This window comes from Coregonus clupeaformis, chromosome 35 (genome assembly GCF_020615455.1).
Source record: "Coregonus clupeaformis isolate EN_2021a chromosome 35, ASM2061545v1, whole genome shotgun sequence".
In the NCBI taxonomy this organism is placed as follows: domain Eukaryota; kingdom Metazoa; phylum Chordata; class Actinopteri; order Salmoniformes; family Salmonidae; genus Coregonus; species Coregonus clupeaformis.
In genome coordinates, this window is record NC_059226.1 from 25,880,213 (window position 1) to 25,905,543 (window position 25,331).

The 25,331-nt window shown below is 44.8% G+C and overlaps 1 protein-coding gene across 2 annotated transcripts in view; it reads left to right on the forward strand.

The window, feature by feature from the left end:
* The first annotated feature begins 6,702 nt into the window (after nucleotides 1-6,702).
* Nucleotides 6,703-25,331, forward strand: part of LOC121551222 (ethanolamine-phosphate cytidylyltransferase-like) — a 35,572-nt gene continuing 16,943 nt past the window's right edge. For both annotated transcript variants that reach the window (XM_045210674.1, XM_045210675.1), the window contains exons 1-3: nucleotides 6,703-6,975; nucleotides 16,283-16,371; nucleotides 25,016-25,177. In XM_045210674.1, the coding sequence (XP_045066609.1) occupies nucleotides 6,854-6,975; nucleotides 16,283-16,371; nucleotides 25,016-25,177 (373 nt within the window). In that variant the 5' untranslated portion in view covers nucleotides 6,703-6,853. The remainder of the gene's footprint in view (nucleotides 6,976-16,282; nucleotides 16,372-25,015; nucleotides 25,178-25,331) is intronic.

The window sequence follows — 25,331 nt, forward strand, 5'->3', positions numbered from 1 at the left end:
ATCAGACCACATGACCTTCTCCCATTCCTCCTCTGGATCATCCAGATGGTCATTGGCAAACTTCAGACGGGCCTGGACATGCGCTGGCTTGAGCAGGGGGACCTTGCGTGCGCTGCAGGATTTTAATCCATGACGGCGTAGTGTATTACTAATGGTTTTCTTTGTGACTGTGGTCCCAGCTCTCTTCAGGTCATTGACCAGGTCCTGCCGTGTAGTTCTGGGCTGAACCCTCACCTTCCTCATGATAATTGATGCCCCACGAGGTGAGATCTGGCATGGAGCCCCAAACCGAGGGTGATTGACTGTCATCTTGAACTTCTTCCATTTTCTAATAATTGCGCCAACAGTTGTTGCCTTCTCACCAAGCTGCTTGCCTATTGTCCTGTAGCCCATCCCAGCCTTGTGCAGGTCTACAATTTTATCCCTGATGTCCTTATACAGCTCTCTGGTCTTGGCCATTGTGGAGAGGTTGGAGTCTGTTTGATTGAGTGTGTGGACAGGTGTCTTTTATACAGGTACCGAGTTCAAACAGGTGCAGTTAATACTGGTAAAAAGTGGAGAAGAGGAGGGCTTCTTAAAGAAAAACTAACAGGTCTGTGAGAGCCGGAATTCTTACTGGTTGGTAGGTGATCAAATACTTATGTCATGCAATAAAATGCAAATTAATTACTTAAAAATCATACAATGTGATTTTCTGGATATTTGTTTTAGATTCCATCTCTCACAGTTGAAGTGTACCTATGATAAAAATTACAGACCTCTACATGCTTTGTAAGTAGGAAAACTTGCAAAATTGGCAGTGCATCAAATACTTGTTCTCCCCACTGTATGTATATTCTATACTATACGTGTATATTCTATTCTATACGTGTATATTCTATTTTATTCTATATGTGTATATTCTATTCTATATGTGTATATTCTATTCTATACATGTACATTCTATATGTGTATATTCTATTCTATACGTGTATATTCTATTCTATGTGTATATTCTATTGTATACGTGTATATTCTATTCTATATGTGTATATTCTATTCTGTACGTGTATATTCTATTCTATATGTGTATATTCTATTCTTTATGTGTAATTCTATTCTATACGTGTATATTCTATTCTATACGTGTATATTATATTCCATACGTGTATATTCTATTGTATACGTGTATATCCTTTTGTATACGTGTATATTTTATTCTATATGTGTATATTCTATTCTATGTGTATATTCTATTCCATATGTGTATATTCTATTCTATACGTATATTATATTTTATTCTATATGTGTATATTCTATTCTATCCGTGTACATTCTATATGTGTATATTCTATTCTATACGTGTATATTCTATTCTATGTGTATATTCTATTGTATACGTGTATATTCTTTTGTATACGTGTATATTCTATTCTATATGTGTATATTCTATTCTGTACGTGTATATTATATTCCATACGTGTATATTCTATTGTATACGTGTATATTCTATTCTATACGTGTATGTTCTATTATATGTGTATATTATATTGTATACGTGGTGGTTGTATACGTATTGATACACTGGTGGTTTGTTGTGGCCGAGTATTGGCGCTAAACCGTGTTGTTGGAGTCCGGCATGCTAGCTGGCTGTGGCGTCTTATGACTAAGTGCCTGGACGATTTTCACGGAATAATACTGCACCTAGTTAGCTAGCTGAATAAACTAAGTTAGTCTATTCCTAGAAAACATTGAACCGCTGTAGTTTACAACAATTATAGTTTCTGAGGTGGAAGTTGGGAGAGTTATATTTGGGAGTTGTGGTGAGGGAGGCCCCGCTCTCTCCTTTCCCAGATGTTTAGTTCATTTCATTCCGATCTCCTCTGCATTATTGTAGCCATCTGCTGCAGCCTGTCAACTATGCCTCTGCCTATCCCTGTTCTCTCCTCTCCGCACAGGCTACACAAACGCCTCACACCGCGTGGCTGCTGCCTCTCTAACCTGGTGGTCCCTGCACGCACCACCCACGTGGAGTTCCAGGTCTCAGGCAGCCTCTGGAACTGCCGTTCTGCTGCCAACAAGGCAGAGTTCATCTCAGCCTATGCTACCCTCCAGTCCCTCGACTTCTTGGCGCTGACGGAAACATGGATTACCACTGAAAACACTGCTACTCCTACTGCTCTCTCCTCGTCTGACCATGTGTTCTCGCATACCCCGAGAGCATCTGGTCAGCGGGGTGGTGGCACAGGAATCCTCATCTCTCCCAAGTGGACATTCTCAATTTTTCCCCTAACCCGGCAGGTAGCTTAGTGGTTAAGAGCGTTGTGCCAGTAACCGAAAGGTCGCTGGTTCTAATCCCCGAGCCGACTAGGTGGAAAATCTGTCGATGTGCCCTTGAGCAAGGCACTTAACCCTAATTGCTCATGTAAGTCGCTCTGGATAAGAGCGTCTGCTAAATGACTAAAATGTAATTTGAATTCCATGCTGTCACAGTCACTAGCCCATTTAAGCTTAATATCCTTGTCATCTATCGCCCTCCAGGTTCCCTTGGAGAGTTCATCAATGAGCTTGACGCCTTGATAAGTTCCTTTCCTGAGGATGGCTCACCCCTCACAGTTCTGGGGGATTTCAACCTCCCTATGTCTACATTTGACTCATTTCTCTCTGCCTCCTTCTTTCCACTCCTCTCCTCTTTTGACCTCACCCTCTCACCGTCCCCCCCCCCCTACTCACAGGGCAGGCAATACGCTTGACCTCATCTTTACTAGATGCTGTTGTTCTACTAATCTCACTGCAACTCCCCTCCATGTCTCCGACCACTACTTTGTATCCTTTTCTCTCTCGCTCTCCTCCAACACTACTCACTCTGCCCCTACACAGATGGTAATGCGCCGTCGCAACCTTCGCTCTCTCTCTCCCGCTACTCTCTCCACTTCCATCCTATCATCTCTTCCCTCTGCTCAATCCTTCTCCCTCCAATCTCCTGATTCTGCCTCCTCAACCCTCCTCTCCTCCCTTTCTGCATCCTTTGACTCTCTATGTCCCCTATCCTCCCGGCCGGCTCGGTCCTCCCCTCCAGCTCCGTGGCTTGATGACTCATTGCGAGCTCACAGAACAGAGCTCCGGGCAGCTGAGCGGAAATGGAAGAAAACTAGACTCCCTGCGGACCTGGCATCTTTTCACTCCCTCCTCTCTACATTTTCTTCATCTGTTTCTGCTGCTAAGGCCACTTTCTACCACTCTAAATTCCAAGCATCTGCCTCTAACCCTAGGAAGCTCTTTGCCACATTCTCCTCCCTGCTGAATCCTCCTCCCCCCCCTCCTCCCTCTCTGTGGATGACTTCGTCAACCATTTTGAAAAGAAGGTTGACGACATCCGATCCTCGTTTGTTAAGTCAAATGACACTGCTGGTCCTGCTCACACTGCCCTACCCTATGCTTTGACTTCTTTCTCCCCTCTCTCTCCAGATAAAATCTTGCGACTTGTGACGGCAGGCCGCCCAACAACCTGCCCGCTTGACCCTATCCCCTCCTCTCTTCTCCAGACCATCTCCGGTGACCTTCTCCCTTACCTCACCTCGCTGATCAACTCATCCTTGACCGCTGGCTATGTCCCTTCCGTCTTCAAGAGAGCGAGAGTTGCACCCCTTCTCAAAAAACCCACACTCGATCCCTCTGATGTCAACAACTACAGACCAGTATCCCTTCTTTCATTTCTCTCCAAAACTATTGAGCGTGCCGTCTTTAGCCAACTCTCTTGCTAGCTCTCTCAGAATGACCTTCTTGATCCAAACCAGTCAGGTTTCAAGACTGGTCATTCAACTGAGACTGCTCTTCTCTGTGTCACGGAGGCTCTCCGCACTGCTAAAGCTAACTCTCTCTCCTCTGCTCTTGTCCTTCTAGACCTGTCTGCTGCCTTTGATACTGTGAACCATCAGATCCTCCTCTCCACCCTCTCCGAGCTGGGCATCTCCGGCGCGGCTCACTCTTAGATTGCGTCCTACCTGACCGGTCGCTCCTACCAAGTGGCATGGCGAGAATCTGTCTCCGCACCACGTGCTCTCACCACTGGTGTCCCCCAGGGCTCAGTTCTAGGCCCTCTCCTATTCTCCCTATACACCAAGTCACTTGGCTCTGTCATATCCTCACATGGCCTCTCCTATCATTGCTACGCTGACGACACACAACTAATCTTCTCCTTTCCCCCTTCTGATAACCAGGTGGCGAATCGCATCTCTGCATGTCTGGCAGACATATCAGTATGGATGACGGATCACCACCTCAAGCTGAACCTTGGCAAGACGGAGCTGCTCTTCCTCCCGGGGAAGGACTGCCTGTTCCATGATCTCGCCATCACGGTTGACAACTCCGTTGTGTCCTCCTCCCAGAGTGCGAAGAGCCTTGGCGTGACCCTGGACAACACCCTGTCGTTCTCCGCTAACATCAAGGCGGTGACCCGATTCTGTAGGTTCATGCTCTACAACATTCGGAGAGTACGACCCTGCCTTACACAGGAAGCGGCACAGGTCCTAATCCAGGCACTTGTCATCTCCCGTCTGGATTACTGCAACTCGCTGTTGGCTGGGCTCCCTGCCTGTGCCATTAAACCCCTACAACTCATCCAGAATGCCGCAGCCTGTCTGGTGTTCAACCTTCCCAAGTTCTCTCACGTCACCCCGCTCCTCCGCACACTCCACTGGCTTCCAGTTGAAGCTTGCATCTGCTACAAGACCATGGTGCTTGCCTACGGAGCTGTGAGGGGAACGGCACCTCCGTACCTTCAGGCTCTGATCAGTCCCTACACCCAAACGAGGGCATTGCGTTCATCCACCTCTGGCCTGCTGGCTCCCCTACCTCTGCGGAAGCATAGTTCCCGCTCAGCCCAGTCAAAACTGTTCGCTGCTCTGGCACCCCAATGGTGGAACAAGCTCCCTCACGACGCCAGGACAGCGGAGTCACTCACCACCTTCCGGAGACATTTGAAACCCCACCTCTTTAAGGAATACCTGGGATAGGATAAAGTAATCATTCTACCCCCCCCTTACCCCAACCCAAACCCCAACCCAAAAATAAAAAACAAAAATAAAAAACATTGTAAAGTGGTGATCCCACTGGCTATAAGGTGAATGCACCTATTTGTAAGTCGCTCTGGATAAGAGCGTCTGCTAAATGACGTAAATGTAAATGTAAATGTACGTGTATATCCTTTTGTATACGTGTATATTCTATTCTATATGTGTATATTCTATTTTATTCTATATGTGTATATTCTATTCTATATGTGTATATTCTATTCTATATGTGTATATTCTATTCTATATGTGTATATTCTATTCTATATGTATATTATATTTTATTCTATAAGTGTATATTCTATTCTATCCGTGTATATTCTATTATATTTGTGTATATTCTATTCTATATGTGTATATTCTATACTATATGTGTATTTTCTATTCTATTCTACAGGTATATGTGTATATTCTATTCTATTCTATATGTGTATATTCTATTCTTTATGTGTAATTTTATTCTATACGTGTATATTCTATACGTGTATATTCTATTGTATACGTGTATGTTCTATTCTATATGTGTATATTCTATACTATATGTGCATTTTCTATTCTATTCTACAGGTATATGTGTATATTGTATTCTATTCTATATGTGTATATTGTATTCTATTCTATACGTGTCTATTCTATTATACAGGTATACATGTGTATGTTCTATTCTATAAGAATATATTCTATTCTATACGTGACGTTTCTATTCTATATGTGTCTATTCTATTCTATTGTATATGTGTAGGCTGTATTCTATTCTAAGAGACTTGCAGGCTCTGTGACCTAGTTAAATAAAGGTAAAATTAAAATTAAAATTAATAAAAAATGTGCTTCTTTGAGCTGTTCTTGCCAAATAGGGCTATCTTCTGTATACCACCCCTACCTTGTCACAACACAACTGATTGGCTCAAAAGCATTAAGGAAAGAAATTCGACAAATTAACTTTTAACAAGGCACACCTGTTAATTGAAATGCATTCCAGGTGACTACCTCATGAAGCTGGTTGAGAGAATGCCAAAAGTGTGCAAAGCTGTCATCAAGGCAAAGGGTGGCTACTTTGAAGAATCTCAAATATAAAATATATGTTGATTTGTTTTTTGGTTACTACATGATTCCATATGTGTTATTTAATAGTTCTGATGTCTTCAGTATTATTCTACAAGGTAGAAAATTGTAAAAATAAAGAAAAACCCTTGAATGAATAGGTGTGTCCAAACTTTCTATACGTGACGTTTCTATTCTATATGTGTCTATTCTATTCTATTGTATATGTGTAGGCTGTATTCTATTCTAAGGGACTTGCAGGCTCTGTGACCTGCTATTTGATGGATTATGGATGTAGCCTATTGTAGCCTATATGTTAGAGAATGAATGTGAAGAACAGGGACCAGGTGTCCTCTTCTATTTAATTTTAATTTCACACTGTAACTATATTCTTCATTTGTATGCACATGGTTAGCCTTAAGTGTGAATACAGATGCAATCACATGACAGTGGAGCATGCCCCTATTGTTTAACAATATGTCGGCTATCCACTAGCAGTCATCGTACGATCCAATGCCATGTGACGCCACTTCCCCGGGATAGGAGGCGTTGTCCCACGGTGCTGCTTCTCAGGCGTCACTTCTATGCAGAAACCGGTTATCCTGCAAAGGGACATATATTAGATAAAGCCTATACATAAAATCGAACGGTTCAGGCATATTTGTGTCTTCGTTCGTGCTATTATTAGGGGTTGCTTGTCTAGGAAATAGGCTACGTTGAAATATCATATATAATATCATCATAGTCTTTTCGTGCACAAAATGATCAAGAACGGACATCACCAAATGAACACAACAGGGAAAGATGCAGGGACGAACCTCGGCGCTACAGCTTGCAGTCCGGAGAAGAGAAGACGAACTATCCGGGTGTGGTGCGACGGGTGGTGAGTGATACAGAATAGCATTACAGAGACAGCTACATATAAGGCCTGTGTTGCTACATTGTTGCCCTGAGCATGTATACGCCGACAATTAAAGGAATTATTCTCATAAACTTGAGGGGTGCCAACCGCTATTAAACGGCCCAACTTAGGTAGGTCTATTTCAAAGATTGCATATTTTAATGTGTTGGAAACGTAACATAATTTCGCCATTTATCTGATGTCCAGTGAACTGTCCATAGCCAATGCACGTCTTAGAAATACTGCCATAAACAGCAGCGCATGCTATTTCCATTCTATCGGCATCCCGCCTGTCAAAACAGAAAGGTGTTTCAATTGGCTCGTGCCAGGTGTGTTTACCTTCCAGTCTTACTCTCATTAATGTCAACATGCCAACAGTGTATTCACTTTGCATGTTATTCGAGCGATAGGGTAGGCTATGCACGGCGACCGTCGCCTAGGCAAACTGCATGCACGCATGGTGTGCATAAAAGTGGAGAAGGGTGCAATTGTGGCCGGCAATTCGGGGTGTTCCTGCATGTGGGCATTCCTGCATCTGCAGGAACCCCTCTTTATACTTCTATTGGTCCATTTTTAAGTTATGGACACGCGGGAGGTGGGGGTGCTCCAGTACAGTTGGTGGCGTTAATGCACAATACGTTTGGATGCCAGCCAACGATAAACGCCACAGAAGAAGGGGTGGGGGTGACAATGGTAGCTAGTTAGCCGTACACTGGTAGTAGACAGTGTCCTTCAGCCCTCGACTGTCGGGCACTGTTTTCCCGCAGTTCTGTTAACGACGGCGAGGCCAGGTGTTGGGGCGAAGGACACTGTGTGCTAGTTTAGCCAGCTAGTCCTAAGGAGGACTCCGGTACACAGCAGGCAGAAGCGGGGGCGACACCGTGTGCTAGCTAACTAGCAAGCTAGCTAGCACACGATGTGGCTAACTATACTGAACAAACATGCAACAATTTCCTCGATTTTCCTGAGTTACATATAAGGAAATCAGTCAATTGAAATAAATAAATTAGGCCCTAATCTATGGATTTCACATGACTGCCAGGGGCACAGCCATGGGTGGGCCTGGGATGGCATAAGCCCACCCACTTGGGAGCCAGGCCCACCCACTCGGGAGCCAGGCCCAGCCAATCAGAATGAGTTTTTCCCTTCATAAGGGCTTTATTACAGACATAAATACTCCTCAGTTTCATCAGCTGCCCGGGTGACTGATCTCAGATGATCCAGCAGGTGAAGAAGCCGGATGAGGAGGTCCTGGGCTGGCGTGGTTACACGTGGTCTGCGGTGGTGAGGCCGGTTGGACATACTAACAAATTCTCTAAAACCACATTGGAGGCAGCTTATGGTAGAGAAATGAACATTAATTTCTCTGGCAACAACTCTGGTGAACATTCCTGCAGTCAGCATGTCAATTGCACGCTCCCTCAAAACTTGAGACATCTGTGGCACATTTTAGAGTTTAATGATCATGCTGTTTAATCAGCTTCTTGATATGCCACACCTGTCAGGTGGGTAGATTATCTTGGCAAAGGACAAATGTTCACTAACAGGGATGTAAACCAATTTGTGTATAACATTTGAGAGAAATAAGGTTTTTGTGCGTATGAAAAAATTCAGGGATCATTTATTTCAGCTCATGCAACATGGGACCAACACTTTACATGTTGCGTTTATATTTTTGTTCAGTATATCAAGCTAGCTAGTACACGGTGTCGCCCTAGCTTCCCGTCTGCTGTGCTAGCGGGAGGCGGGGACGACCGGTAGATAGTGTCCTTCGCCCCCGCCTGCCGAGCACATTTGTTTCTCTGGTACATAGCAGGCGGGGCGACACTGTGTGCTAGCTAACTAGCAAGCTAGCACACGGTGTCGCTAACTAGCTAGTTAACTAGCACATGGTTTTGCCCATTCATGCAGGAACCAATAGGGTGCTCGAGGGGGGGCCTTCATGCAGGAACAAATGGGATGCTCAATGGGGGGATGTTCATGAAGTAACCAATGGGATGCTTGAGGGGGGGCGGGGCGTTCCTGCAGATGTAGGAATGCCCATTTGCAGGAACGCCCCGAATTGCGGGCTGCAGGTGCACACTATTGTACGAGTGTACAACTTAACTCTACTTCTTTTGCTGTGGATTTCGGATATTTGATCTAGAATTACAGATAGATTCCTGTACACAATGCACTGAATACCACCTAAATACCACAATCCCCCAAGCATGCATGTCATGGCAACATGTAGCCTAAAGGAGATGGCCATGCCAAACCCATATAGGCTATATTTAAAATATGAGTAGGCTTGGCCTTTATCATCAATATTAGAATAGCAGAATTAATACTATTATATTCCAAATGGAATGATCCCATGTGAAATACACCTATACCAGGACTGAATGAATGTATTGACTTATTGATTGCCAATTCGGCAGTTGGTTCTGCTACCATAACACTCACACATACGGAGACACAATCACCCATTCTCATGTGCTGAGGCAGAAAGTAAGGTAAAAGTCAGGTAACTCAAGACAGGAAAGGGGACTTCTGAGATAATACCCGGTGTCAACAGTTCACATTCCTTCCAACACACTTCAGAGTACAGTGTCAGCACTCCGAAGTCTTCAACATCTGTCCCTTTCTCCAGGAACAAGGGCGTTTGTTGCATGCTATATTTCTTTGTATGTTTGCATTTTGTTGCACGGAATTCATATTTTTCACAAAATACAGCATGTTACAAACAGCGCCCCATAGGCCTGCACTATCACTCGCTCCACCTCCCTGACACCCACTGTATTGTACTGTAGGTGTTTAGACCACAACACCCTCCTCCTCTGTGTTGTAACCTGCTTATGACACAAACAAGCCCGCCATTGTTCAGTGGTCAGAGTTTGTTTCAAAATGTAGTGGTAGTGTGTGTAAACTAAACACTGACATTGTTGAGTGTTTCTGCCATGAGAAACACCGTCACACATACTCTCCCCCTTGGCCAGAGTCAGAAGCTACAGGACATGTACCTGACCCACGTCGGGGAAGTAGGGAAAAAAAACGCTTTGAATTCATGCGCGTGAATACCAGGATTACAGCAGCTTTCTCTGGGAGAATTCCAGTCATTTTGGTGCAGCCGCCTAGCAGTGGTTTGATGGAATGTTGCAGAATGTTTCGGATTCCAGAATATTAATCGGTGGGGTGAGTTCCCAAAGAGAGCCAGTGTCAACAGAGATCATTTCAGTAACCCCTCGGCCCACACCTGCCATGTCCATGAAAGTTCATGCCCTGCGGTCTCACTCGTCTGTCCTCACTAAATACAGTACATTGTTTGGCCATACAGTTCAGCAGCATCACCATATTCTTGTTGACATCTAGCACCGTCAGCATCAGCTGTAGTAGGCCCTAGTAGTGGCACTGGACAGATTGACTCAGGAAATGATTATTCTTTTTTTGTCTGTCAGTGAGATTTTAGGCTAGATTCTATCAGATCCGCCCTAGCCGACACCCGCATAGCGGTTGTTTTGGCGGTGATAGAAGTGGAACTGTGTTAGAGCTGTCAAACCAACAAGCGGCATTATACCTAAAGCGGACGTTGCCATTGGCTGCATGGAGTCACATTAGGAGAAATCCCATGCAGCCTTGTTTACAAGTTTGAACACTGGAATGTGAGCTGTAATCTACACCTCTATTAGGCTGATAGAAATCCTCATTACTTTGTTTTGTGAGTGTACTTTTTTCTATACAGCCTACACTTACTCGTTCTGAACTTCTAACGCGAGTGGGACAGGTGTGGCTTTGTGACAATGATCACACGAGCAGCCACTCTGCTTTGACAGCTCTAACGCAGTTGCACCTCCGACACCGCCAAAACATCAGCTATGCAGGTTAACTAGTTAACGCTTGGATCTGATTGAATCTAGCCCTAAATCTGCTAAACTATCAATTGTAGGAGTGTCACTTGTCAGATTGTCTAAGAATAAAATAAAAAAAATAATAAAAAAAAGATCAGTGTCAGTGAGACCTTATCTGTTCGACTATCTATCCGGACTAGCTAGGGTTGAAAAAGTCAGTGAACTTTTAATAAATTCGCTGGTTTTCCCGAAATCCCTGTTGGAGAATTCACGGAATCAGGATGGAATAAGCAGGAAATCCGGAATTCAAACAGGATCTCTGGAAAACCAGGGAATTTATTTTGCAACCCTAATCCGGACACTGTCCTGCCTTTAGGGTTGAAGTTGGAGACATTCTGTTCTTAATTGGTTTCCAGTGACAGAAGGTAGCCAAGGTCAAAGTTAGCAACATCATCAACTGAGCGCTAAAGTCTACTGACACTCCTCACTCAGGCTTTCACATAGCTGCTGCCAGGCCGGGTTGTGTTCATTAGGCAACAAACAGAAGGAAAAAAACCTACTGAAACAGGAAGGGACTACCTGGATGCTCATTTTCGTTTACCGTTGCAAAATGTTTGAAAACGTGTGTGCCCTAATCAAGACGACCCAGAACACAGCCTATAAATATGCAGTTTACAATCTCAGTCAGGGGAGAAGTCATTCTGAGGTGATGTCTGTCAGTAAATCCCCAGTAGTAATAACCGCTGTCAGGGGAAGAGTCGTTCTGAGGTGATGTCAGTCAGTAAATCCCCAGTAGTAATAATCCTAACAGATGTAATGACACCATAGATTATCTTTATGAGAAATAGCACAATAAGCCTTTCTAGGCCTGTTTCATGTATCTATAGTACATGGTGGATCATGTATAGATAGTATATCCAAGCACATTTTAATGATGGCATAGATTATCTTTATGAGAGAGATAGCATAGGATCAAGCCTTTCTATATGAAGTATTTGTGGTAAATCCGAGAAACCATTAGACGCAGGCATCAAGTAAAGATTTGACCAATAACAAAAATGAGAACAAATGTTTGGGCTGTCTTGCTGGAGGGTTGCTAGCCTGGCTGATTTGCAGACCCACGTTGTACACAGCAAGCTGTGCCCCAATGGTCTGGAAAGCCAGTCGTTATAATTGTATATTCAATCCGTCTCAGAGTAGGCATATTGATTGGTTCTTTCAACAACAACAACAAAAATATATATCTTGGGGGTTGAGACCTCTCATTGTTTGGATTTGAAAACCCAACAGTTGTTAAGCAAGGGGAAGACACTTGGAGGCTCTGAGTGGCTGTCCGTGTTTGAGTGAGAGAGACACAGAGGACAACCAACCAGTAAAGGCACAGTCCCGTTCATTATCGACACTTGGTGCAGACAACATCAAACAGCCTCCCAGACACTGAAGTCATTAGGACTGGTATCAGCCAGATTCTGAAGTCAGGAGGACTGGTATCAGCCAGACTCTGAAGTCATTAGGACTGGTATCAGCCAGGCTCTGAAGTCATTAGGACTGGTATCAGCCAGATTCTGAAGTCAGGAGGACTGGTATCAGCCAGGCTCTGAAGTCATTAGGACTGGTATCAGCCAGGCTCTGAAGTCATTAGGACTGGTATCAGCCAGATTCTGAAGTCAGGAGGACTGGTATCAGCCAGACTCTGAAGTCATTAGGACTGGTATCAGCCAGATTCTGAAGTCAGGAGGACTGGTATCAGCCAGATTCTGAAGTCATTAGGACTGGTATCAGCCAGACTCTGAAGTCATGAGGACTGGTATCAGCCAGACTCTGAAGTCATTAGGACTGGTATCAACCAGATTCTGAAGTCAGGAGGACTGGTATCAGCCAGACTAGGGGGTCTCAGCCAGTAATGGAAATTAGATGGTCTTGGGACTTCTTTTGTTGGGCTTGTGCTTTTCAGTTGTCTGTCCACTGCCTCTGGTAGTGCTCTCTGCTCTGTAATTACACTGTCACAAAACAATTAAAGGATCCCCTTAACGACATGATTGCTCCAAAATTGAGTACATGATTGATTTTAGACATTGATCCTCAATCGATCAATTTAAACTTACAGTAAGTGCACGAACACTTAAAGATTGTATATTTGGAAAATATGTCAGTTAAAAAAACCATAGAGTAAGTGTACTTTGTCATCACGTGACATGGTGTAGACTTAAAAGGATCTATCTTTACATGCTTATAGTTATCCTTTATTATTATTTTGATCTATTTGATCCTGTTTACCTTATTATAGTGATTCTGTTTATCTATCATTTATCTATTTAGTTGTGCACTCCTTTCTGTGCTATCTCTATACCACTATACCATTCCCTACTAGGACCTAGCTGGTGTTATTGTCAAACAGCTCTGGTGCTGTTTGGGTGTCTGTCTGCTAGCTGACCTTGCCACACTACTTAATATTTCATTACGGCCTGTGATCCTCTGGTGATTCCTCCCCTGCTTAAAAAAAACAACAGGAACAGCATCACCCCAGGCCAGACCACCTTGCAAGCCACCTAGCGTTCCTGGGTTACACTGTCCAAGGGCAGGCAAGCAGACAGACAGACAGACAGGAAGGCAGGCAGACAGACAGACATGGACACCAAGCCCAGGACGGCAGGGCCTCCCTCACAAGCATAGTCTTTTATGTAACCATTAGTCCTTTGTCTCAGTCTCCTTACACACACACGCAGGTGCACACACACACACACACACACACTTAACTTCTGGCCTGACCAGCTACACTCAGTAGTCACATTATGCCCCCCATTTAGAATAAAGGTGTATTCCTTTCCACAGCTCTAACAGACAGCGTGAAGGAAACGTCTGAAACGGTCAGGGACTGCTAATGCTGTTCAGTCATCACACACAAAACAATGTCCTTTTGGTCGCGCCACACAACGTGTTCATTTAACATTCGGTACCGTTGATAACGCTTTTAAGAACAGCCACGTGGGAAAGAAAGCTGATAAAAAAAAAAAGGTGATAACATTAAGTGCTCCATCTTGAAAGTTCACTTAAGGGCAGTACAAAGTAGGAACAAGACAAGTCTGTGCAGTGTATAGTGATACGACCACATCACACCATGGTTCAGGCGTTCACTGTGTCATCACTACCCTACCCCTTAGACAGACAGGCTCCTTAGCAACATGACATTCTCTTACTGCTCTGGGCTGGACATCTCTAAAGCGTGACATCTCTAATTTGATGCCATTTTATAGCAGCGATAGCAAGCACGTCATGTAAAGTAGTTGTAAATGGTTTATGACTGCTGTTATCCACTTTTATGATCTGTCAAATTACTAGATGTAGAATATATTTATTTATTTATTTTTATTTAACCTTTATTTAACTAGTCAGTTAAGAACAAATTGTTATGTACAATAATGGCCATTAACCATTAACACACATTTTATTGACACAATACACTGGCGATAAGAATACTCCAGGTTTCAACTTTCTCTGTAATATTTTACTGTAGGCAATGTGCATTTATGTCAAGTGCCTCTATAACACAGGCTACATGACTACAAATGTGCTATTCCAGTTCCGCTATAACATGCTACTGAGGAGGTTTGATGCCATTTCCACATAAGGGAAGTTATAGCCTAGGGCCCTCAAATTCAAATCAACTTCAACTTTCCCCCCTCCAACCAGGGACTGATTTAGACCTGGGACTCCAGGTGGCGAAATAATAATCATGTATAACAGAAAACCAGCAGGCTCCGCACCTCGTAGGGTGAGTGTATAACAGAAAACCAGCAGGCTCCGGACCTCGTAGGGTGAGTGTATAACAGAAAACCAGCAGGCTCCGCACCTCGTAGGGTGAGTGTATAACAGAAAACCAGCAGGCTCCGGACCTCGTAGGGTGAGTGTATAACAGAAAACCAGCAGGCTCCGGACCTCGTAGGGGTGAGTGTATAACAGAAAACCAGCAGGCTCCGCACCTCGTAGGGTGAGTGTATAACAGAAAACCAGCAGGCTCCGGACCTCGTAGGGTGAGTGTATAACAGAAAACCAGCAGGCTCCGCACCTCGTAGGGTGAGTGTATAACAGAAAACCAGCAGGCTCCGGACCTCGTAGGGTGAGTGTATAACAGAAAACCAGCAGGCTCCTGACCTCGTAGGGTGAGTGTATAACAGAAAACCAGCAGGCTCCGCACCTCGTAGGGTGAGTGTATAACAGAAAACCAGCAGGCTCCGGACCTCGTAGGGTGAGTGTATAACAGAAAACCAGCAGGCTCCGGACCTCGTAGGGTGAGATTTGAATACCACAGCCAGGCCTAGGGAATGGAATGGGGAAAGTCATAAATCCAAAAGGTCACAGGACAACAACGTCCTGTCATCTATAGTACCCATTATGACAAGCTTCATTGTATCTTATACCATGGTTCATAATGTTTATGACTGACTATGACAGATGGTATAATGTCTTATGTAGCTGTTCTAAAGGCTTTATGAATCCATACATCAGGGGGCCTACAGTATAGCATTACCACTTGCTGTGCTAATTCTCACTGTACCTGTACCTCAAACACCACTGAGTGAGTGAGGAGCCGGAACAGACACCAAACCACTGTATGGCCTGTCATGTCAGCAGTTTGAGTGATAGCAGGCTAATGCTAATGTCCATCTTTTAGTCATCACCTTGCTAGATTACCCTGTACCATCTGAGTCCCAATCTGGCCTAAAATCTAATTAGCTACAGATGGAGTGCTCAGTGCTCATCTCCATGACTACTATGGATGTAGTAAATCTGTTTCTCTGACTTTGTTACTTTGATGGTCTAAAATGTACATTATGGACAGGTTTCCCGGAACCAGATCAAGCCTACTCCTATATTACAACACATGCTCAGTGGGAAAGTGTTTTTTAAATCCAGGAATAGGCTTAAACTGCGTTTTGGAAACTGACCATATGAATTCTAAGACATGTTTGTGACTGGTTGAAACAGTTGTTTTTTATTGTCATTGCATCATCGAATAATATAACACATGCTGGATGTGATATAAATAATAATAATAAATACAAAAAAGATGGATCCACATAACAGTTACATAATCAGTTCTGAAGCAGCAACACCAGGGTCCTGTCCAATAGGGAGAACATGTTTTGTAACTGGGAGGTGAACCTTAACCTGAACCTGTCCTGATAACAACACATCTGTTGTAAAACATCTTGCTACAGTGTGCCCTACTGAACAGGACCCTGGCTAGTTCTTTCCCCTGGGTTTCTGTATTTCTCTCTAATGGTGTGGTTGTCTAATGTTGTTGAGGAGAGAAAGCAAGAAAGCATTTCACAGTACCGTGTGCACGTAATCAATAAACTTTGATTTGATTTGTTGATAGCTTCTGTGGTGACCAGTTTCTGTTGACAATCTCCCCTCCATTCTCCCTAGTATTAACTGTTGCTTTGTTATCCCTCCTCTAGCTATGACATGGTCCATTATGGTCACTCCAACCAGCTGCGGCAGGCCAAGGCCATGGGAGATTACCTCATCGTTGGAGTACACACAGACGGTAAGAGCTTCAGGCCTGGGGTTCCAGTCCCAGCATGCAACAGGGGAGCCTCCATCACACCAGGGTTGGGGTTCTAGTCCCAGCATGCAACAGGAGAGCCTCCATCACACCAGTGGTTGTATTCATTAAGCACTGAACGTAAGAAAATGGATGGAAACAGGGAGGAGTTACCTGGACCAAAACCATTAGTTACCTCATCCAATAAGAATTCTTAATTTCCGTTGTGGGCCCTAATGAATGTGACCCTGACCTCCATGGAATAACCTCCACTCTCCCAATCCCCTCAGACTCACAGACCCAGCATAGTGACCTCATCAATCAATCAATCAATCAATTTTATTTTATATAGCCCTTCTTACATCAGCTAATATCTCGAAGTGCTGTACAGAAACCCAGCCTAAAACCCCAAACAGCTAGTAATGCAGGTGTAGAAGCACGGTGGCTAGGAAAAACTCCCTAGAAAGGCGAAAGCCTAGGAAGAAACCTAGAGAGGAACCAGGCTATGAGGGGTGGCCAGTCCTCTTCTGGCTGTGCCGGGTGGAGATTATAACAGAACCATGCCAAGATGTTCAAAAATGTTCATAAGTGACAAGCATGATCAAATAATAATCAGGAATAAATCTCAGTTGGCTTTTCATAGCCGATCATTAAGAGTTGAAAACAGCAGGTCTGGGACAGGTAGGGGTTCCATAACCGCAGGCAGAACAGTTGAAACTGGAATAGCAGCAAGGCCAGGCGGACTGGGGACAGCAAGGAGTCACCACGGCCGGTAGTCCCGACGTATGGTCCTAGGGCTCAGGTCTCTCAGTTGGCTTTTCATAGCCGATCATTAAAGAGTTGAAAACAGCAGGTCTGGGACAGGTAGGGGTTTCGTAGCCGCAGGCAGAACAGTTGAAACTGGAATAGCAGCAAGGCCAGGCGGACTGGGGACAGCAAGGTGTCATCATGCCCGGTAGTCCTGACGTATGGTCCTAGGGCTCAGGTTCTCAGAGAGAAAGAGAGAACGAGAGAATTAGAGAGAGCATACTTAAATTCACACAGGACACTGGATAAGACAGGAGAAGTACTCCAGGTATAACCAACTAACCCCAGCCCCCCGACACATAAACTACTGCAGCATAAATACTGGAGGCTGAGACAGGAGCGGTCCGGAGACACTGTGGCCCCATCCGAAGAAACCCCGGACAGGGCCAAACAGGAAGGATATAACCCCACCCACTCCGCCAAAGCACAGCCCCCGCACCACTAGAGGGATATCCCCAACCACCAACTTACAATCCTGAGACAAGGCCGAGTATAGCCCACAGAGGTCTCCACCACAGCACAAACCAAGGGGGGGCGCCAACCCAGACAGGAAGATCACGTCAGTAACTCAACCCACTCAAGTGACGCACCCCTCCCAGGGACGGCATGAAAGAGCACCAGCAAGCCAGTGACTCAGCCCCTGCAACAGGGTTAGAGGCAGAGAACCCCAGTGGAGAGGGGAACCGGCCCGGCAGAGACAGCAAGGGCTGTTCGTTGCTCCAGCCTTTCCGTTCACCTTCACACTCCTGGGCCAGACTACACTCAATCATATGACCTACTGAAGAGATAAGTCTTCAGTAAAGACTTAAAGGTTGAGACCGAGTCTGCGTCTCTCCACATGGGTAGGCAGACTGTTCCATAAAAATGGAGATCTATAGGAGAAAGCCCTGCCTCCCGCTGTTTGCTTAGAAATTCTAGGGACAATTAGGAGGCCTGCGTCTTGTGACCGTAGCGTACGTATTGGTATGTACGGCAGGACCAACTCGGAAAGATAGGTAGGAGCAAGCCCATGTAATGCTTTATAGGTTAACAGTAAAACCTTGAAATCAGCCCTTGCCTTAACAGGAAGCCAGTGTAGGGAAGCTAGCACTGGAGTAATATGATCAAATTTCTTGGTTCTAGTCAGGATTCTAGCAGCCGTATTTAGCACTAACTGAAGTTTATTTAGTGCTTTATCCGGGTAGCCGGAAAATAGAGCATTGCAGTAGTCTAACCTAGAAGTAACAAATGCATGGATTAATTTTTCTGCATCATTTTTGGACAGAACATTTCTGATTTTTGCAATGTTACGTAGATGGAAAAAAGCTGTCCTTGAAACAGTCTTGATATGTTCGTCAAAAGAGAGATCAGGGTCAAGAGTAACACCGAGGTCCTTCACAGTTTTATTTGAGACGACTTTACAACCATCTAGATGAATTGTCAGATTTAACAGAAGATCTCTTTGTTTCTTGGGACCTAGAACAAGCATCTCTGTTTTGTCCGAGTTTAAAAGTAAAAAGTTTTCAGCCATCCACTTCCTTATGTCTGAAACACAGGCTTCTAGCGAGGGCAATTTTGGGGCTTCACCATGTTTCATTGAAATGTACAGCTGTGTGTCATCCGCATAGCAGTGAAAGTTAACATTATGTTTTCGAATAACATCCCCAAGAGGTAAAATATATAGTGAAAACAATAGTGGTCCTAAAACGGAACCTTGAGGAACACCGAAATGTACAGTTGATTTGTCGGAGGACAGACCATTCACAGAGACAAACTGATATCTTTCCGACAGGTAGGATCTAAACCAGGCCAGAACTTGTCCGTGTAGACCAATTTGGGTTTCCAGTCTCTCCAAAAGAATGTGGTGATCGATGGTGTCAAAGGCAGCACTAAGGTCTAGTAGCACGAGGACAGATGCAGAGCCTCGGTCTGACGCCATTAAAAGGTCATTTACCACCTTCACAAGTGCAGTCTCAGTGCTATGATGGGGTCTAAAACCAGACTGAAGCATTTCGTATACATTGTTTGTCTTCAGAAAGGCAGTGAGTTGCTGCGCAACAGCTTTTTCTAAAATTTTTGAGAGGAATGGAAGATTCGATATAGGCCGATAGTTTTTTATATTTTCCGGGTCAAGGTTTGGCTTTTTCAAGAGAGGCTTTATCACTGCCACTTTTAGTGAGTTTGGTACACATCCGGTGGATAGAGAGCTGTTTATTATGTTCAACATAGGAGGGCCAAGCACAGGAAGCAGCTCCTTCAGCAGTTTAGTAGGAATAGGATCCAGTATGCAGCTTGAAGGTTTAGAGGCCATGATTATTTTCATCATTGTGTCAAGAGATATAGTACTAAAACACTTAAGTGTCTCTCCCGATCCCAGGCCCTCGCAGAGTCTGTGCAGATCCAGGACAGCTAAGCCCTGGAGGAATACGCAGATTCAAAGAGGAGTCCGTAATTTGCTTTCTAATGGTCATGATCTTTTCCTCAAAGAAGTTCATGAATTTATCACTGCTGAAGTGAAAGCCATCCTCTCTTGGGGAATGCTGCTTTTTAGTTAGCTTTGCAACAGTATCAAAAGAAATTTTGGATTGTTCTTATTTTCCTCAATTAAGTTGGAAAAGTAGGATGATCGAGCAGCAGTGAGGGCTCTTCGGTACTGCACGGTACTGTCTTTCCAAGCTAGTCGGAAGACTTCCAGTTTGGTGTGGCGCCATTTCCGTTCCAATTTCCTGGAAGCTTGCTTCAAAGCTCGGGTATTTTCTGTATACCAGGGAGCTAGTTTCTTATGACAAATGTTTTTCGTTTTTAGGGGTGCAACTGCATCTAGGGTATTGCGCAAGGTTAAATTGAGTTCCTCAGTTAAGTGGTTAACTGATTTTTGTCCTCTGACGTCCTTGGGTAGGCAGAAGGAGTCTGGAAGGGCATCAATGAATTTTTGTGTTGTTTGAGAATTTATAGCACGACTTTTGATGCTCCTTGGTTGGGGTCTGAGCAGATTATTTGTTGCGATTGCAAATGTAATAAAATGGTGGTCCGATAGTCCAGGATTTTGTGGAAAAACATTAAGATCTACAACATTTATTCCATGGGACAAAACTAGGTCCAGAGTATGACTGTGGCAGTGAGTAGGTCCAGAGACATGTTGGACAAAACCCACTGAGTCGATAATGGCTCCGAAAGACTTTTGGAGTGGGTCTGTGGACTTCTCCATGTGAATATTAAAATCACCAAAAATTAGAATATGATCTGCTATGACTACAAGGTCTGATAGGAATTCAGGAAACTCAGAGAGGAACGCTGTATATGGCCCAGGAGGCCTGTAAACAGTAGCTATAAAAAGTGATTGAGTAGGCTGCATAGATTTCATGACTAGAAGCTCAAAAGATGAAAACGCCATTTTTTTTTTTGTAGAATTGAAATTTGCTATCGTAAATGTTAGCAACACCTCCGCCTTTGCGGGATGCACGGGAATATGGTCACTAGTGTAACCAGGAGGTGAGGCCTCATTTAACACAGCAAATTCATCAGGCTTAAGCCATGTTTCAGTCAGGCCAATCACATCGAGATTATGATCAGTGATTAGTTCATTGACTATGACTGCCTTTGAAGTGAGGGATCTAACATTAAGTAACCCTATTTTGAGATGTGAGGTATCACGATCTCTTTCAATAATGGCAGGAATGGAGGAGGTCTTTATCCTAATAAGATTGCTAGGGTGAACACCGCCATGTTTAGTTTTGCCCAACCTAGGTCGAGGCACAGACACAGTCTCAATGGGTATGGCTGAGCTGACTACACTGACTGTGCTATTGGCAGACTCCACTAAGCTGGCAGGTTGGCTAACAGCCTGCTGCCTGGCCTGCACCCTATTTCACTGTGGGGCTAGAGGAGTTAGAGCCCTATCTATGTTGGTAGATAAGAGGAGAGCACCCCTCCAGCTAGGATGGAGTCCGTCACTCCTCAGCAGGTCAGGCTTGGTCCTGTTTGTGGGTGAGTCCCAGAAAGAGGGCCAATTATCCACAAATGTTATCTTTTGGGAGGGGCAGAAAACAGTTTTCAACCAGCGATTAAGTGCTGAGACTCTGCTGTAGAGCTCGTCACTTCCCCTAACTGGGAGGGGGCCCAGAGACAATTACTCGATGCCGACACATCTTTCTAGCTGATTTACAAGCTGAAGCTATGTTGCACTTGGTGACCTCTGACTGTTTCATCCTAACATCGTTGGTGCCGACGTGGATAACAATATCTCTATACTCTCTACACTCGCCAGTTTTAGCTTTAGCCAGCACCATCTTTAGATTAGCCTTAACGTCGGTAGCCCTGCCCCTGGTAAACAGTGTATGATCGCTGGGTGATTCGTTTTAAGTCTAATACTGCGGGTAATGGAGTCGCCAATGACTAGGGTTTTCAATTTGTCAGAGCTAATGGTGGAGCCTTCGGCGTCTCAGACCCCGTAACGGGAGGAGTAGAGACTAGAGAAGACTCAGACTCAGACTCCGACTCGCTACATAATGGGGAAAACCGGTTGAAGGTTTCTGTCGGCTGAATGAGCGACACCGGTTGAGCATTCCAACAGTATTTCCCTCCAGAAGCCATGAGAAAGTTGTCCGGCTGCGGGGACTGTGCGGGGGATTTATACTAACGTTACTGTCTGTACTTACTGGTGGCACAGACGCTGTTTCTTCCTTTCCTACACTGAGATTACCCTTGCCTAACGATTGCGTCTGAAGCTGGGCTTGTAGCACAGCTATTTTCGCCGTAAGGCGATCGTTCTCCTGTATATTATGAGTACAGCGACTGCAATTAGAAGACATCATGTTAATATTACTACTTAGCTTCGGCTGTTGAAGATGTTGATGAACCATGTCCAGATAAAGCGTCCGGAGTGAAAAAATTGAATAAGGGAAAAAAGTTGCGATGGAAAAAAGGAAAATAACGTAAAGTTGGCAGCTAAAACGCACAGGAAAATGACTCTTCTGTCTCGGGATAAACGTCCGGGGTGAAAAAGTTTAACGAAAAAAGATGAGTGAGGACAAAACTAAAAAGTTGGTAAATTTGTTGAACACAAAGATTGATTAAACGTTTATTAAAAGTAAAACGTGAATAGTTTGGCAGGTAGCCAAGTAGCAACAAACAGCACAGCAGTACGGAGACAATGCAATCCTTTCAGCCCTCAACTGCCACTACCAGTCCCCCATTACATCTCTCACCCCAACCAAGACCCCAACCAGACCTGACCTGCATCACCTCAACACAGAGCCAACACCCCCCAAACACACACACACACACACACACACACACACCAAAGCATCTCCCAGCCTGACCCTATCCCTCTCCTCCTTCGCTCCCAACCCTTCACCCTGACATGGGGAGGTGTCTGGCTGCCAGCCTCCCACTGCTTTAATAACGTCATCACTACCAGGAACCAGGATTGTGTTCATTAGGCACCAAATGGAATAAAAACAGACTGAAACAAGGATGGACTACCTGGACTTGTTCTTGTTCCTAATGAACACCAGCCACCTGTGTGCTGTAAGATGTTGTGGCTGTTGTGACAGTAGTAACACAGGGACCCAAACAGTGGCTGGGACACAACAACAAATCAGTGCCTCCCATGGCACACTAAGGCACTCTGACACTGTGACCGACAGGCACACTAAGGCACTCTGACACTGTGACCGACAGGCACACTAAGCCACTCTGACACTGTGACCGACAGGCACACTAAGGCACTCTGACACTGTGACCGACAGGCACACTAAGGCACTCTGACACTGTGACCGACAGGCACACTAAGGCACTCTGACACTGTGACCGACAGGCACACTAAGGCACTCTGACACTGTGACCGACAGGCACACTAAGGCACTCTGACACTGTGACCGACAGGCACACTAAGGCACTCTGACACTGTGACCGACAGGCACACTAAGGCACTCTGACACTGTGACCGACAGGCACACTAAGGCACTCTGACACTGTGACCGACAGGCACACTAAGGCACTCTGACACTGTGACCGACAGGCACACTAAGGCACTCTGACACTGTGACCGACAGGCACACTAAGGCACTCTGACACTGTGACCGACAGGCACACTAAGGCACTCTGACACTGTGACCGACAGGCACACTAAGGCACTCTGACACTGTGACCGACAGGCACACTAAGGCACTCTGACACTGTGACCGACAGGCACACTAAGGCACTCTGACACTGTGACCGACAGGCACACTAAGGCACTCTGACACTGTGACCGACAGGCACACTGTGCGACGGGCGCCATGTTAGTGTTTACGATAACCCAGAACTACATGGCTTAACTCAAACAATAGAGCCTCACACACTGTGGTCTGTCAGGGACAAAGGAACACATAGATAGTAGGCTATAACCTCTCTATCACACACAGAGAGAGAGAGAGGAGAGAGAGAGAGAGGAGAGAGAGAGGCGTGATAATGGATTATCGCTGCTCCAGTGTGGAGAACGTACTGTACACTCAGTGTAAAACTATTATACAGTTAATAATGTATCTCTACCTCCCCTGTCTCCCCCCTCCCTCTTTCTCCCCCCCCTTAGGTTTGTAACAGACAAGGTCATTGTCGCGTCCAGTTTTGATGATTTTGCAAAAAAATATACACAGACTCTAAAGCCCTTGTTTGTTTTCAGACCCACCTGGATCATTTCTAGCCTGGACCCAGATCTGTTTGTGCTGTCTTGCCAACTTACATTTACATTTTAGTCATTTAGCAGACGCTCTTATCCAGAGCGACTTACAGTTAGCACATACATTATTTTATCGAACCCACAACCCTCTATGGCCAGGCATGCCAATGAGCATAGGGGTTAACTTGGCAGACAACACAAACAGTTCTGGGATTATTTCACTTTATTGAAACAAGTTCACAGTCAACCAAGTCTTGGCGGTCATACAGTATATCCCTATGTTGTACGCATGTTTTCATTGTTTGAGTCCATCACACTATCTACTGTAGCAGCCTGGTGGTCCAGTCTTTTGGTGCTCTAGCCTACTCTTTTCTTTGTTCCTTGTCATACCAATGGTTGACAACAACATGACAGTTGGCTACAGCGCATGCAGTATGGCAGGGTTTCCCAAACTCGGTCCGAGGCCCGCCCCTGGGTGCACGTTTAGTTTTTTGCCCTAGCGCTACACAGCTGATTCAGATAATCAACTCATCATCAAGCTTTGATTATTTGAATCAGCTGTGGGGGGGGTCAATTTATGCAACCACTAAGAGCGTTGAATTGTGAGGCTAAACTTGTCCGCTGTTTTGGTTCCGTAGCTACCGCGTTGTAGCAGTGTGAAGCACACCGGTGCACATGCACAGATACTCTGTGAGACTGTGTGAGAGCAAAGTCTTGCATCGCGTTCATCTCAATATCTGCGGTGCTGTTCGTTGCAACGTCTCGCTGAGTATACTTTTAACCGATCAAGATGTTCAGATCACTATCTGTTCATGACTCGTCTATAGTAAACATGGTCATAAAATGTGTCTCTTACCATCAGCTGTGAATGTCCAGACATATGGATCTGAATGTGGACCAGAAACTGACCACAGGATGCTTGTTAAAGGGATAGTTCACTCAACTAATTTCATCATGATCAAAAGGCATCATCACAGCTTTTTCTCTGTATTGAAAGTGCTCTATCTTGAAAACTTGACTGCTGATATGCACACTTTTTGGGGGATCGTGTTAACAGTGTTCTAATGAACAAAATACTAAAAGATGAACTATCCCTTTAATGCCAAGTGTAAACACTCTCTAAAGCTATTAGCATCTGGTGGTTGGTGTGCTTTGATGAATATCAATGACCATTAGTAATAATACCTCCTCACCCTGTAGGTGAGATCTCACAGCACAAGGGTCCCCCGGTCTTCACCCAGGCTGAACGATACAAGATGGTGCGAGCCATCAAGTGGGTGGATGAGATAGTGGAGGGAGCGCCCTACGTCACCACACTGGAGACACTGGACAAGTACTCCAGTGACTTCTGTGTGCACGGAGGTGAGTTTGCTGAGATGTTTGAATGGGTGGGCCGGTTCTGAATATTCAGTTCATCTTTATTTAACCAGGATCATGTTTTGTGTATTACCAATATCTAATGGTTCTATCTTGCCCCTTGACCTGCTATAAAGTATCTCATGTCTGTCACCTTGAT